The sequence below is a fragment of the Acipenser ruthenus genome, chromosome 20 (genome assembly GCF_902713425.1).
Source record: "Acipenser ruthenus chromosome 20, fAciRut3.2 maternal haplotype, whole genome shotgun sequence".
Classification (NCBI taxonomy): Eukaryota; Metazoa; Chordata; class Actinopteri; order Acipenseriformes; family Acipenseridae; genus Acipenser; species Acipenser ruthenus.
Genome location: NC_081208.1, coordinates 25624407 through 25641156, shown reverse-complemented (window position 1 = coordinate 25641156; position 16750 = coordinate 25624407). Strand labels below are relative to the sequence as shown.

At 36.0% G+C, this 16750-nt stretch overlaps 1 protein-coding gene across 1 annotated transcript; it reads left to right on the top strand.

The window, feature by feature from the left end:
• Positions 1–3315: 3315 nt before the first annotated feature.
• Positions 3316–16543, top strand: LOC117425027 (B-cadherin-like). Its single transcript, XM_034041658.3, has 16 exons — positions 3316–3575; positions 6059–6176; positions 8400–8635; positions 8876–9034; positions 9280–9435; positions 9528–9672; positions 10274–10443; positions 10778–10906; positions 11821–12006; positions 12236–12480; positions 13054–13196; positions 13305–13529; positions 13708–13923; positions 15134–15264; positions 15536–15685; positions 15913–16543. The coding sequence occupies exons 1-16, from the start codon at positions 3531–3533 to the stop codon at positions 16117–16119; spliced, it is 2661 nt and encodes an 886-aa protein (XP_033897549.1). The 5' UTR covers positions 3316–3530; the 3' UTR covers positions 16120–16543.
• The last annotated feature ends 207 nt before the right edge of the window (positions 16544–16750 follow it).

Sequence of the window (16750 nt, the reverse complement as noted above, 5' to 3'; positions counted from 1 at the left end):
TAAAAGCAGTGGTGTATGTGCAATAGGTTGAAGCTGATCTAGTGCTGCCATTACATGCATATGTTATATGCTGTCTTTGAGGGCAGCCTTTAGTTCATTTAATTGAAGTAGAGTATTTAAGACTTTAGAAATCAGTGACTGTCAATGACAAGGCTTTTTTAAAGTGCTTGGAACATGCATGGCTGTTGCACCTGGCTTTAACTGATACCACTTAATGACTTTCCAGGTGTCAGCTAAAACAATTCATCTTTAGCTAGAAAGTGTTAATGGGAACTTAGAGAATAATAGCATGCAGTTTTAGATGCCTTTTTCCAAATTCACAAAGCACTTTAAAAACAAACCTTGCTTTTCATGTACTGTATTTGTAATACTTCTTAAATTCCACATTCCGTTATCAGTTTGACAAAGAGAAGAATGTAAAGTTGTTACTGTGTTATAGCTTCACCATGAAACCTGCATAAATACAGGGTGGCAGGGGCAATTTTCAATCCAGTTGTGATTTGTTTATTTTGTTTCATAATTATTATTATTATTATTTATTTCTTAGCAGATGCCCTTATCCAGGGTGACTTACAATTGTTACAAGATATCACATTATACATTATTTCACATTATACAGCTATTGCATTATTTTACATACAATTACCCATTTATACAGTTGGGTTTTTACTGGAGCAATCTAGGTAAAGTGCCTTGCTCAAGGGTACAACAGCAGTGTCTCCCACTGGGGATTGAACCCACAACCCTCCGGTCAAGAGTCCAAAGCCCTAACCACTACTCTACACTGCTGCCCCTATAATAATTGTGTATAGTACACACTAGAGTAAAGATATTTAAAAATAGTCTTTAACTTACAAAATGTTAACACTTTGCATGTACCGCTTCCTTGGGAAGAGTTAGCCTTTAATACTTGTTTCATGCCTGAATCGTGTGGACACTAGGATCTTGAGGGCATAAGAAAAGGCAACTGAATAGTATTATTACGTGAAGCCGTGTTGAGGCAGTTTAGAAAGCACACAGTTACTGTGTATGTATATGCACAGTGTCCTTACTAAGTTGAGTGGATTCACTCCAGATCTTACTTTCTTCAGAGGCATTTATATCAGAGTTTCAGGTAAAACATATATGTATATATATATATATATATATATATATATATATATATATATTTGCTGGTTTGCATTCAGAAATAATTTATGTCAACATGTTTTCTTCTGTTTTCGTGTAATACTATATAACATATAATATACACCAGAACTTAGCAGTAGGATGTTCCTTTTGTCTTCTATTATTATTGACATTATACTTGTTTTGTAATAAGTATAAAACATTAATGACATTGTATTATGATAATGTTGCTTACGGGGTAGCAGTAGTATAAAAGGTTATTGTTGTCTGACTGTGGAGACACATGATTGTATTCTACTATCCTTTAGAACCTGAGACTGATGCCTAGCGTATGTTGCATTCCGGTGGCTTGGGTGGTTTGGAGCTATGCTTAGGGAGGAGTATATCTATTTACACCTCATCTCGTCTTTGTGTAGGGTGATTGGGGGATGTTTTGGGGGGGAGTAAGCAGTTTGAAACAGCAGGGAGTGGTACGAAAGTTGGCTAGGTGTGTAAGTAGAGAAAAAAACTAACAGCAAGAAGGACTAATTAAAATGACAGTATTTGGGTCTTCATATTGAATTTGGCATTTGAAGTCTGGGGCATTAAAACACTTGAGTGCCTGTATAAAATATTTCTTTGAATCAGAAAACTACTATTGCTTTTTGGCACCTGGTCTGTAGGAAATCCAGACAAAACTTGTTGTGAAAACCAGGTTCCAAGGACTTGTTGCACTCTTAGTGCAAGAATAATGTTGTGTCTTCTAAGCATGGGGTGGCCTAACACTTGCTTCAAGTCCACCTGTTTAAAAACTCCTACAGTATATATGGCACCTGATAGACTACATGTTCCAAACTAATTTCATTGGTTGGTGGTCTGCTGTATGCCAGTCTTTAATATGACATTTGGCTGTTCCTAAAACATACAGATATTTACAGAAATGCTTTGCATCTGGTCTCTTCTTGAATATTACATTAAAACATGGGTGCAACATTGGCTTTAGGTTTCTGGAGCTTCCTGTACATCTACTGTATAATACTATCTCAAGAGACCCACAAACCCTATGTCATAATACCAAGAATAAAAAATACATAGATATTCACCAGTGTTTCATTATTTAGACTTCATTGCTGGTATTCCTAAGTGAAATAACTAAATCACTGTTTTCCACTAGAAATATAAACACCTCACGAGTTTGTAAATGGGACCCATTGAATGAAATGTTTTTTTCCTTGCACCTTTTATCATCTATAATTTACACTAGCCACTCAAACAGAGCCTTGTATTTTTCCTCAAAACAGTTTGCGGCACTGGCAGACGTAATTTAAGCTTTTCAACAAAGATTGCCCTGTAGATAGGTGTACCCCTGCTTTGCCCTCGAGGGACTACCTTTGGAAAGGCCAACAAAGGAGCCAGCAAAAAATGGTGGCAGTTTTGAGATTAATTTATATAAATTACTTTTTTTGTATTTATCGTCAGCTTGGCAAGTTGTCAGTGTGATCACACAGGTGAAAGGACTCATACCAGGTTTTCAAATATATGGTTGATTATCATCATGATGTCTTTTTTTGTTATTATTATTATTATTTATTTCTTAGCAGACGCCCTTATCCAGGGCGACTTACAATTGTTACAAGATATCACATTATACATTATTTCACATTATACAGATATCACATTATTTTACATACAATTACCCATTTATACAGTTGGGTTTTTACTGGAGCAATCTAGGTAAAGTACCTTGCTCAAGGGTACAACAGCAGTGTCCCCCACTGGGGATTGAACCCACAACCCTCCGGTCAAGAGTCCAGAGCCCTAACCACTACTCCACACTGCTGCCCCACTACTCCACACTGCTTGTGTTGATAATCATTTATCAGAAAGGGATTGTCCACCCTGACATAAAGTTAAGGCAGGAAAGGTGAATTAAGGTAAATGTGTAATATAAAAATAATGGATAAGGAAACTAAACAACTTGGATAGTGAAGCTAAAGAGTGGGTTCAAACAAATTACTACAGCATTCCTTTTCCAGGAAAGGTAGGGAATGAAGATAACATATTTCTGTGTGTTTTCTGTTGTCGTCATTAGGGGAATTCCTAATTTTGAAATTGTATAGCATTTGGACCCAGGAGGTAACTCAATCTATCAGTTCGACAGGGGGAAAAGGACATGACCATAATTGAAAAGCAGAGCTGTTAAAAGAACCAATGGGCATGGTCACCTGGACACGTCATTAACTTCCCAAAACTACCTGTCGGAGCTAACGAAACAGAACGCTTCATTAGGATTTTAAGTCTTCAGTTCGGCAGACGCATTTTAAACAAGGACTTTTTTTTATCTAAAGAAAACAAACAACGAAAGGATTTATTTTAAAACCGAAAAGTTTTTTTGTTTTTTTTTTACTACAATTTGTAAATCGATGGGGAGTAATAGGAGTTTTGGCGTAATACTTATCCTAGTCCAGGTTAGTGTTTTTTTTTTTTTTTTTTTTTTAATTAATTGTAATGTTTGTCTGTTTCCGTGAAAAAAAAAAATATAGTACAAATATTTTTATTTGATCGACGTTTGTCTTTGTTTAATACCTGGATTTTTGTTTAAAATAAATGTGTTATTGAAACACACAATGAAACTACGGATTTAAACACTTAACATTTGATACACACGACCCTGCTTTTTCTATTGTATATTGTATATGTATAAACTAGTATGGTATTATTAGATTTTTCCCCTCTACACATTTGTTGTTCCATTGAGAGTTTCTTATGTATTCTGTTCCTTTTGCTAAAGGGGGAATTAATTGTTTGTGAATACATTTGTATTTGGGACTCCCGGTTTAAGAAAGGTCTAACACTCAGGTTAATCCATTCGGTGTCAAAAAAAACACGACTTGACGACGCGTTTCTATGGTAAAGTTAATATTTGTATACCAACACTAATGAATAAAAGAAAACTGCAGGAAAGTGGTCTATTTGAGCATTACGTCGTATTTTAAAATTTAAACTGGGTTAGGTCAGTAGGGCTGCTGATTTTCCACTATCGCGGAATTAGACATTGTGAACGGAATTGTCATTTTGGGAATGGTATTCCGCTTAGCAACTGCACCTTTAAAAAAAAAAAAAAAACCTGCGCAAACAGTCTTTTACCGCTGTTATTCTCCTATAAAAATAACGGATTGCTTTGAAAACTACACCACCAGAAGCCCAGCGATGACGCTTGTATAAAACGTTTTTGTATGTTTATTTGGATCCTTGGATAACGAGAAAACAGGTGGTTTTATAACTTAATTCTAATTTATCATTAACTCTTTAGTAATACACGGAGTGATTTTTTAGAGTTAAAAAAAAAAAAACTGTGTTGCTACATGGCTCTCTCTACTCGCTAGTAAGATTGAACGGAAAATTGTAGATGAGTGGACCAATACTTATTTTACCAACACAGTACCGAACGCAAAGCCAATGTTTGTTGTGCAATGAATGTGTCAGTAGTTAAGGAATACAATATGAAAAGGCATTTTGAAACCAAACAAGGCGCTTTTGGAAATACGTATCCAGAGGGCACATAGAAGCTCAAAAGTAGAAGCGCCGATCTCTTAAGTTATACTATTAATATGTCACATACATTTTTTAAATGTTTGTAATGATACTCACACTGTTCTATTATTAAAGTACTATTCATATGGTAAAATGTGTAAGTCTTGTTCAGTATATGAACATTAAGTTATGTAATATTTATTATTGCTTAAAAATGCGCAGAGTAAAACACTCTGTCCCGCCTACTCCTAACTTTTTTCCAATCTGGCCCCCTAAATTTTTTTAAAAAAATGAACTATTTAAAGAGCCCTGCTCTAACTAAGGCAACTCTATCTGTCCAGGGTATACAGGAAACACATGCAAGCAGTTACAGCGAGTACAGCATAAACCAGTCTGCGTTGTTGCAAATGAAACTACAGATGGGAGAGAAGTGTCCTGAACATAGTATTTAATTTGTAATTTTATGAAAATTGGATATTTTTGTAATAACGCCCCTCGTTTTTGAGTAGTCTGTATATTGTAATGCCAGCAATAAGCTGTTTTTTCAAAACGCCTTTATTTGTTGACTGACCTACAGTTACTAGTGGGCTGCTTTTAAGAAATATTTTTCCTGAAAACTACAGTGTCTCAATGACTTAAATTTAAAAATAAATAAAATAATTCAATAGATTTTTAATGTAAAAATGTTTTATGTTCAAATTACGTTGTTAACTCTTAATAAACGGGTAAAAACGGTGAAAAAAAACCGAATTTGCCATTCACAGAATGGAAAATCAGGAGCCCTAGGTCAGGGATGGGTCTAATTACTGAACAACACCTAGGCAAATACAGTCTATACTGTATGTATGTGCAAACAAAGCAGTTGAGCGTTTAACACCTATATGATTGAAACGCTTTATGCAACTCCTAAAATATTCACACATACAATTTAAAATAAATGCGATAAAATGCATAAGCATTGACGGGAGGTTAATTTTCTAAACGTACAGCTATGGCCAAAATGTTTTGCATTGACCTATAGCATATACTAATTTTGCTTAATTAAAATGTAATGAAACCTGCTGAATAAGGTTACGTTAACATATTGAATTAAGTGCCGCGTTGTAGTTTTGCATGTACTTAACGAAAAACGGACTAAATGTGACCTTTCGAAATCTAACACGAGATGCTGTACTACTGTTATGGCTTCCGGTAGACTCGTGCGATGTCATTGTGTAGTTTATTTGATTTACATTGTTAAATGAAATTTCTAAGTTATGTTCATGGGTTGTTTGTTGTTGTTTTTCTCAATCCTAAAGTTCTTGGTGATGCAAAACTTTTGGCTACTACTTTAGTCTCAAAACATATCTGAATATCCCTACTACAGCCAAGTTCTTTGTTTTACTGATAAATGTCATTCTTTCTTTTAAAATGTTAGATTTGGATTGGAGGATTTTGTGAAGAAACTGCACAATGTCAGCCTGGATTCAGTTCAGACCATTTTGTCTTCAAAGTCAACAGAGGAGAGCTAGAGAGAGGCAGAGTGCTTGGTAAAGGTAAGATGATTCAGGGTTTTGAGATCCATTGGATTTGAAATGAACAAACTTTCCATTAAAACCAGAAAGCCAAGATTGTGATTGCTATTGTGTTAATTTTGACTTGGACTACTACTGTATAGACGGGAGGAATGTTTGTTTGGGGGGGGGGGGGGGGGTGCATTTTGTTTTGCCTTTTGTAATTGTTGCTCTAGGCTGTCTGGGGCTACTTGCAAGTCATCTCTTGTAATCTCTTTTAAAATCAAGGTGTTTTTGCCTGAAATGCACACCAGCTATTTGGATGCTTAACTTTCATCTAAGTTTGTGGTGGCTAGATAAAAGAACAGATGTCCTGAACAGGCCGAGTTTTCAAAAGCAAAACTGGTTGTGCAAAGCCACTTGGAGTACGTAGTAAATGTTTAACTTTAAAGTTGTTTTGAGTGTGTTGAGAAAAATGACACATAGTAACACACCATGTTAAAGAAAGTTCAGTAATGTCTGTCAGCCTTTCATTTTTTATATGTATACAGTGGATATAGGTCATGACCAACTTTTTCATTTTGGATGGTTTTAATGTTTTTACATTACAGCTGACGTGGGTTGTCATGACATGCTTCCTGCTTTTTATTGGTCAAGATTAAAAGGGTGACATTCATTTTGAAAGTAACAGCAGTGGCCAATCTAACTAGGATGCAGACTTCAATTTTGACTCTGAACCTTTCAACCTGTTTGCTGACAGGCAACCCTCCCAGTTCTCAGCATGCAGTAATAGTTGTCTTGAATGTTCAACTAGTGTTTTGATTAGGTGTAAATGGTGTTTTACACTTGCCACACCTTCAGTGTAGGAGTAAAGGTACTCACAGCAGGAGCAGATTAAAAACATTAGGCAGATTTACCCAGTGAAAAGCAGTGTTGTGTGGGTATTTTTTTATTTTTTTAAATGCTGCTTGGGCATTGATGTCACCTTTGTTTATAATGTGACGTTTGGCAGAATGTGACATCTGATTGCAGGTTTTTTTTTGGAAATTTTCTTGTTTACACCAAGTTGATATGCAGGGCATTTTAAAAACTGCTAGATTAAATCTCCTGGGGTTGATTTTAATGTTTGTAGTAGGACATGACCTTGCAAACTTGTTAATGATCATGCACATTTGACATTTTTCAGGCTTTTTTGCGGTGGTAATTTTTCTTGAAGCCTTTTAACTGGGTTGTTATTTGTTATACATTTCAATCTCTATATAGTTTCTTTTCTAAACTTGACTTTACATTCAAACTGCTGTTTGCATTCTTGCTTGGTAAGACTGCAGTAGTAAGGAGCTTGGTAAATGAAAAGTACATTGCAGGTTTCTTGCTTGGAATGGTATTTTATTGTAATGGGAAGGCAGAACAAAAGTAATCTTCATTCTTATTCCATAATGGCTTTTATAAAAGATGTATTCTTATCTTGAATAAAAGGTTTATTTTTATATTGAATAAACGTTTAAAGACTTGTGTTGTATTTGTGTCTTTGTCTAAAACCAAAGTTGTAATTTGCCTTCAGCACTGATGCCATTTCAAATTTGTTACATAAATTAAGGCTGTGAGTGACTTGCACAAAGGCCATTATTTATACATTTGAAATCTTCTTTACTAATGGCACTCATAACCAGTCCCTCATTTTACAAATGACTAATGGAGACAAAGCTTTTAGCAGGGAACATACACATTATCTGCACAAAATGTATTAAGCTCGTGTCCCAGGTCTTGTGTGTGTCTTATTCAGAAAAAACATGTCTTGGAACATGAAATAACTAAGTTCTGATTTGTGATAAAATCTTGTGCCTGTTGCTCAACTTTAAACTAACTAGAAAGCCACAGGTATTCTATTGCTTTTAGAATGGTTCACTTGTATTTTAATTAATTTGTGGCAGTTCCATGAAATGTAGCCCTGCCCACTTTTGCTAATACAGCACTGACTTCCTAGAAACCATTTTATGCAAGGGTTGGGTAAAGCAAACCTGGGAGCTTTTTTCTAGTTGTGTAAGATCTTTTACACTTTACCACTTTGCTGTCCCACACCAAAAATTAATTGATGCCTTTTATGAAATGAGTTAAGCTACCCCAAGGCATTTTAAAATGTAAAGGTTAAAGCGCAGTAACTACAAATATTCTCAGGGCTTTATTAACAATGTTTGTTAATTTATAAAAGTAATTGTAAGAAACTGTTGTTGCTGTTCTTTTTTGAAAATATTTCCCTTTTTCTAGTGAATTTTGATGACTGTACTGGACGCAAGGTAGTCCTTTACAACTCTGATGATTCCCAGTTTGATGTGAATGCTGATGGAACCATCAAACTGAAGAGAAGGTTGAAACTGCATGATGGGCACACAAGCTTTGCTGTCCATGCCTGGGATACTAAAGGCAAGAGAACCAGCACCAGAGTCACAGTGGAAAATGAAGAGAGAAGACGCCACTCCCACCACAGAGACCATCATGGAAAGGTAAGAGAACTTGCTTACTGAGTGGGCCTGGTGACACAATCGTGTGATGAGCAGATTTTTTTTTTTTAATGTTCTATTTGACCTAGTTTGCAAAGTCCTTTTTTTTTTTTTTTTTTAATAAATGTCCTCGAGTATAAACGATGCCTTTTAATTCATTAGCAAATACATGCTGTGTTCTAGATACAGTGAAGATCTATTGCATGCTTCTCATTTATTTATTTTTTTACTCTCTTTTTAAAGCATAACTCGTCTACCAATGTTCAGAGCAGTAGCCAGCTCCAGGTCCTGACATTTCCACAATCTTCGATTGGCTTGAGGAGACAAAAGAGAGACTGGGTGATTCCACCTATCAGTGTTTCTGAAAATGAACGGGGCCCATTCCCCAAATTTGTCGTTAAGGTATGTACTTGGATTTTAATTAATCCTTCACAAACCATGCATTACATTAAGAATAAACCTGCACGTGACAGATATACATATATAATTTAAATACACACAACCTATCTTCATGTTTTGTTTAACTACATTTTATGCTGCATACATGGCTTCTCCAAAATATTTATTTTCTTACTAGGTGGTGTGTTGTAGATACCCTGGGAGCTCAAACTTCTGAGAGCTTTCTTGTTCATTTTTCTCTGTTTCAGATAAGGTCCAACAGAGACAAGGAAATTACAGTTTACTACAGCATAACAGGACCTGGAGCAAATGAACCCCCAGAAGGGCTTTTCACAATTGAAAGGACTGGTGGTGAACTGTATGTGACCCAGCCCTTGGATCGGGAGTCTCAAGCTCAATATATTGTGAGTTTTCATTAATACTCGTCATCTGACAAGTCACGCAATCCATTGATTTCTGGTAATTATTATTTTATTTATTTCTTTTTTTTTAACAGCTCATGGCACATTCTGTTGACATTAATGGTCGACCAGTTGAGGATCCCATGGAGATCATAATTAGAGTTACTGATCAAAATGATAACAGACCAGCGTTCACAATGAACACCTTTCTTGGCAATGTAAGCGAGGGATCACCACAAGGTAAGTTTGTGTATAGAAAATAGTGTTGGTCGCAATACCACAATACAAACTTTTGAATCCCACATTTGGGTAGCAAGGTTATAAATTGAGATGCCCAGTACACAGTAAAGGATTTTGCAGTTTCCCTTGTTTTGATACTTTTCAATGTGCAGTTACCAGGAATTCTACGGTTAACCTTTACAACCAATCCGATCGCTCCTTTGCTGCAGAATATGTCACCATATACTACAGTTTTTGATTTCTGTAGTGCATGAAATGGAACTAGTTTTAAGCTACGTAGCTAAGGACTTGACTTTTTGTTTTGTTTAATAAAGTAGTGCTCTAACAGCTATCAAACTAGGTAAACATTCCAAATTCAAAAACTTTATTGGTTTGGAATGTTAAATTATTGCTTAATTAAACCTATCAAGATTAAGTTTTTTTTTGTTTTTTTTTAATCTTATAACTGAATTATTTCAGTACTGTCAAACTTCTGGCAGTGATTGGGGATTACTTAATAGTGCATTGATCTTTCTATGTTCATATTAAACCTGTGGATGTTACTGTAACAAGTGAATAATGTTTGGACAAACACAATGGCATGATTTCTTTTAATTTTTAGGAACTGTAGTTATGAAGGTGACAGCTACAGATAAAGATGACCCCACGATGGACAATGGTATAATTGGGTATTCCATTCTAAACCAGGAACCCAAAGAACCCCACTCCCCCATGTTTTCCATTAACAAGGCAGGAACCATTAGTGTGTTTGCAGCTGGGCTGGATAGAGAGGTGAGTTCTAACTATACAAAATAAATGCATATATAATACTGGGTTTCTTTTTTTGTTAATTAATATTAATACAGGATCAAAAGTAAATAAAATTAATAATCCTGAAATGTTAGTATGGAGGAAAGCAAGGCGAAGCAGTGTCAACATTGCACATGCTTGTGGGCCATGTTGCTTGGTTTCTGGTAATTTTAGCAATGACTAAGCGAGGATGGAATTACAATTTGCACATTAGAGATGTGTGAAACGGTATTCATCTTTTCTTTATATAAATGTAGTAAAACTTCTTATGAAAGAAGTAGCAATCAATACATCCCCTTTCATTTGGTCTTTTCAGACAGTAGCTGAATATAAATTGATCATCCAGGCTGCAGATATGGATGGTAACGGTCTCTCAACCACTGCCACAGCTATCATTACTGTAACCGATCAGAATGACCATGCTCCACAGTTTAAAACTGCACAGGTAAATTCATATTTTGCTTCACCATACTTTTGATCCAATTACTTGGTGTAACCTTGTGCTTTTATAAAATCTGAAATTGTCCTAAATGTTGTTATGCCTGAAGAACTTAATTGAGGAAACTAAATGATAATGTAATGCAGTAGTCTCTGGCTAAGAACCCCCCTCGGGAAGCAAGCAAAGTGTTCTCTAAGGTGGAGTTAGCTGCCAGACTCACTATGAATGAATCGATCAAACAATCAATAAATATGTGTATCACTTGTCATGATGCACATGCATCAACATATGAAATGAACTGAATAAGTAAAAGAAAAGCAATAGGCACGTGTGTTAATAAACTATAATAATAAAGTAACAGACAAACTAACGTTAATAAACTAACTGTCAAACTAAAGTAACACAACACCCATCACACTTTAAATGCAGCAGCAGCAACATACAAGACATGCACATTATTTAACAGAATGGTGAAGCAACTCCCCAGAACGGGAAATGCCAAAGTGCTCTGCGACTTGTGTCTTGAAAAAAACCTGAATCGTGGCTTGAACAATTTCCAACTTTGTAGCAAGAGAAACAGCGGCACATTTTGCAGTTTTGTTTACATGCCATTTTGTAGCAATGAGGTGCACTTGTGGAAATCGGAATACAAAACGAGTCAATTATATGATGGCGGTTCTGGAAGGATTTAATAAGCCAATCGGTGTGCCTCACAATGACAAGTCGCTTGTTAAACTTAATTTAAGTTTGATGATGGGTTATCAAGTTACAAAACAGTACTGTATCTGTTGTGAACCAATTCAAACTAAAATGTGTAACTCCAGTCTGTAGTATGTCTTGTAGAGAGAGAGAGAGGCATATATACATGTGTTTTTTTCTTTTATTGTTACAGTAAATAATAGTTCAAGATTCCTTTTTAGGAAACTGTTTCAGTACCAGAAAATGAAGTGGGTGCATTGGTGACGAGATTAGCTGTGACAGATCGGGATGTGCCCCATACACCAGCCTGGAATGTCAAATATACAATTGTCAAAGGGAATGATGGAAATGCTTTCAATATCACCACAGACCCCAACAGCAATGAAGGAATTCTCAAAACCGCCAAGGTAGGGGACAAAAATGCCACGAGGAGGGAGAACTGCATTGAACGCTTTTAATCCTATTTATTCACATTAACTCTGTTCTGCTCTTAGTTTCTAGCAATCCAATCTGTATAAAAAGCCTACCTTTCGATTTTACATGTAATAAACTTGGAAAAGTTCCAGTTTTGATTGCAGTCACTTTGTAAGTTTTTATGATTGTATTTTAAAATGTCTTGTTTTTTCTCTCTTTAAGGGCCTTGATTATGAGACAACAAGGCAATACACGCTGTTTGTGACAGTAAAAAATGAAGAGCCATTTACCAGTCCTCTACCAACAGCCACAGCCACCATTACAGTTAATGTAGAAGATGTCAATGAGGCTCCCATTTTTAATCCACTGGTAAAGAGAGTTCTAGTTGAAGAGAACATGCCTATTGGAAGTACTGTAGCAGTATACACCGCAACAGATCCAGACAAAGAGATGAAACAGACTGTGACGTAAGTGTGTTTGTTGCAATTTACCAAAAGGGTATTTTGTACTGTACTTTTACACATGACTAACTTTAAGCATCCCCTTAACCCATCTACTACTGTTAACATCTCATGAACCATACAAGCTGTCAACATTTATATTCAGTAATATGGAAACTCTGGGTAACATCTAATGGTACACTTTGGCCATATTTGGGTTCATGTGACCTTTTTGGTTTCTGGATGAAACGTTCATAATGTTAATGTTCATATCAGCTACATAGACCAAATTGCTTGTAGTTGGTATTATTTGTTTCTATCCAACTTCCATTACAGGAGTGTCCAATGAACATTAACTGTTTCAGTGCCACATTCTTTTAGCATCAGTCCATATTGTTAATACAGACCACTCACTTTCACATACCCATATTACTTCTAGTTTACAAACCATTTGATCTGATGTGACATGCCCTATAGAGAATTCGATCCCCTGTTAAAAAAATAAATAAATAAATAAAGAAAGAAATAAATAAACAAACACAACAAACTCCCATTTCAACTTGAGTTCTAAATTGAAAATGTTGCCTATTTTAAATTCAGATATCGTATGGGGATTGATCAAGCAGGATGGCTGGAAATAAATAATAAGACTGGAGTGATCAAAGTTAAGAAACTCATGGATAGAGAGTCTCCATTTGTTAAAAACAATACATATACTGCAATGTTTCTGGCATTGGACAATGGTAAGGCATAATATATAACTATATCAATAATTATATTTTCTGTATGTGTCCACGATTGGAAGTTGTGAAACTTTTTTTTTTGTTTTGTTTTTTTTCTCCTTACCATAGCTGGTCCACCAGCCACAGGTACAGGAACTCTTGTGGTGGAATTGACAGATGTCAACGACAATGGTCCTGAAGTAGTTGAAAGAGAAATAAAAGTTTGTAACAAGGAAACAGTACCCCAAATACTGAATGTTGTAGACAAAGACACTTCGGTCTATGCTGGTCCTTTTAATGTACAAGTCCTGGGGGACGAGGAGAAAAACTGGACTGCCACCATGAATGATAAAGGCAAGTATTGTTTTGTTTGTGTGTATTTATTTTAATTGGCTTACTTCACTCAATTAAGAAATGTATTTGTAGGTTCATAAATTGGTTTTATTCACACACATTTACATGAATAATTGACTCAAGTTTTGAAAAGTGTCATTTATAGTGAACTAACTTTTTTTTTCTTTCTTTACGGTAGGAGAACACATTATTCTCACAATGGCCAAGGAGCTAAAGCAAAATGATTATCTTGTTATACTGAGAGTGTTTGATACTGACAAAAAATACCAAGATAGTAGCATTAAGGCAGTGGTGTGTGATTGCCAAGGGGGGGATTTCTCCTGCAAAGGTATATTAAAAGACGCTGGCTTGCCTGCAATTCTGGGGATTTTGGGAGCCATTCTTACACTGCTGAGTAAGTACTTTTATTTTTATTTAATACTGCTTGTTGTATCTTTGTAGTCTTTGGTATAGTGTAAATGTTACTGTACACAGTGCCCTATATCCCTCGGTATATATGAGGATGATCAGTGTGTGGAATGCATCAGTTGTGTGTAGTTTTATATACAATTTTTTTTTATATATAAAGATAATTAAATTGTGCATTAAACATGTAAATTTAATAGCAGAGTGTAACAATTACATATGACACACTTCATATAGTTTTTTTTCTTTTAAACTTGATTTTTATATACTGGCATTGTAGTGGTTACATTTTATGTAGTGAATATTACTGACCTATCTTGAATGTAATCTTTTGGGGGCTAATGGAAGATTAATGGTAATTTTATTTTTATCACGGTAGTACAAGTTTGCTGTGTAGATTCCTGTTATCAACACTTCAATAATTCTGAACTAGGACCGGATACTTCTCCAGTCTTTCATATACCTTGGCCTTTTAGTATAGGCTATAACAAGATATCATGTCATATAAGGTGGGACGTTGCGTTCTTGTTTTAATTTCCCAATACAACCCCATAATGCTAGTTCACAAATGTTAGGTGCTGCATCAGTAGTTATACACTATTTGATGTGATGCATATTTTTTTATATAGAAAACCCAAAACCAAAAAAAACATAGGTAGGTAGTATGAAGAACCGACACTAGGATGGCAAAAATATTACATGTTTTAGAAGCTTAGGCTGAAATTCGGGGGCGGGATAATTATCGCCCATTAGATCACTTCCTCGTATGCGATTTAAATCTCAGGTAAACTCACCTGGGCGTTGCCGTCGCAATCCCAGTTGTAATCGTACCTTCCACCTCCCCAACTTCCACCTTAATGCAGGCAGTCCCCTTGACAAGGGGGGAAAAGGGTGTGGCTTCATCACAGTCCGCACTGCTGACCTGGCATCATCAGATCAGTTCCCCTTTCAGAGGGCAGTGGCTTTTTCTCCCCTTAGCAGGCTGGACCAGCTGCCAAATAGTCCATAATCACCATACCATACAAGCAGTCATCATCCTGACCATTGAAATCCACGTGTGTGTATTACAAGCAGCTCATTACTAGATAAGTGCATGGGGTGCATGTTTTTACAACAGCACTAGCCTATGCTTAGTTTTGTATTGGTGCAGCTGTCCTTGTCACCCAGATTCATCAAGTGTTTCCTTTCTTTATCCACAGTCCTCTTGCTGGTACTGTTGCTCCTGCTCAGAAGAAGAAAGACCATTAAAAAGGAGCCACTGCTTCCAGAGGATGATATCCGTGACAATGTCTTCTATTACGATGAAGAGGGGGGTGGAGAGGACGATCAGGTTAGTGCTGCAACTCTAGGCCATAACCCTAGATGCATGAGTTAGAATCTGTTATGGGTCACAAATAATATTCAGCTTTTTAATTGGCTTCAGTTAATGCTAGTCCACATCATGCCACCACTGCATGAGTTTGAACCTTGGCAAGCTGTCAAGTGGAGGCCAAGGATTGTCAGTCCTGAAGAGTTTTGAAGATTAGCTCCATCTCTTTTTCACATGAAGGAATGAACACATTATTATAGCTGTATTAAATCCAGTTATCTTATCTAATCAGGAATATGACTTGAGCCAGCTGCACAGAGGTCTGGATGCTCGACCTGATGTCTTCCGAAATGATGTGGTGCCAACTACTATGGCTGTGCCACAGTACCAGTACCGTCCCCGGCCAGCTAACCCAGAGGATATTGGCAACTTCATCGATGATGTAAGGCCTTTTGTGTGTGTGCAAACATGGGAAGGAGGGGTTGTCTTTAATTGCTAAAACTTGAATCCCTCCTCTCCCAAATTTAGCATAAAAACAATTTTATATAATCCAAATGATCGTCTTTTATTTAAAAATCATTTCAAGAAATCCAATCTTGTGACTTCAGTCTATGTTTTGAACCTCTATTCTGACCTTGTGTTATATTTATTTCTATTTAACCCACACAGAACCTGAAGGCTGCTGACAATGACCCCACTGCTCCTCCCTATGACTCTCTGCTGGTGTTTGATTATGAAGGTGGCGGCTCAGAGGCTGGTTCTGTCAGTTCACTGAACTCCTCTAGCTCTGGGGATGACCAGGACTATGACTGCTTTAATGAGTGGGGCCCTCGCTTCAAGAAACTTGCTGATATGTACGGTGGTGGAGAAGATTGAGACCTTGATACCAACTGTTACAGCAGTTTTAAAACTGAATATGTATATAACTTTGTCTGAAGCCTTCAGTTATGCACACAATGCCCACACTAATAATGACATATTGGTGTAGAATAAGTGAGTCAAAGAACAGCTTGAAAATACTTTGTGTGCTTGTGTTTTGAAGTTCTCCTCCAGCAGTATTTGTTGATTTGAGTCCCATGATTAAGTGTCTTTGTGACACTGTAGATGGTCTTTATATTGATTTGACTTTTTATATGAAAAACTAGGCTCTATCCAAATACTGAAATGTACATTATTAAACTGCACAATTGTCAATAATTACTACTTGGAACAGTAAACTTGCAGGATGTTACATTTGAAAGTTCTGTCTAACATGCCAATATTTTTAAAGGTGTTAGAAAGTCTCTTGTTTTAATCACTGAAATAATATATATATATATATATATATATATATATATATATATATATATATATATATATATATATATATATATATATATATATATATATATATATCCTTTTTTTGTTTGTTCCTTATCACACCATAAACCTGATGGCTAAACTACTACAAAGACTGGGCTTGGTGAAATTAGAAATATTGTTAAGGTTATTAAGTGATTTAGTTGTA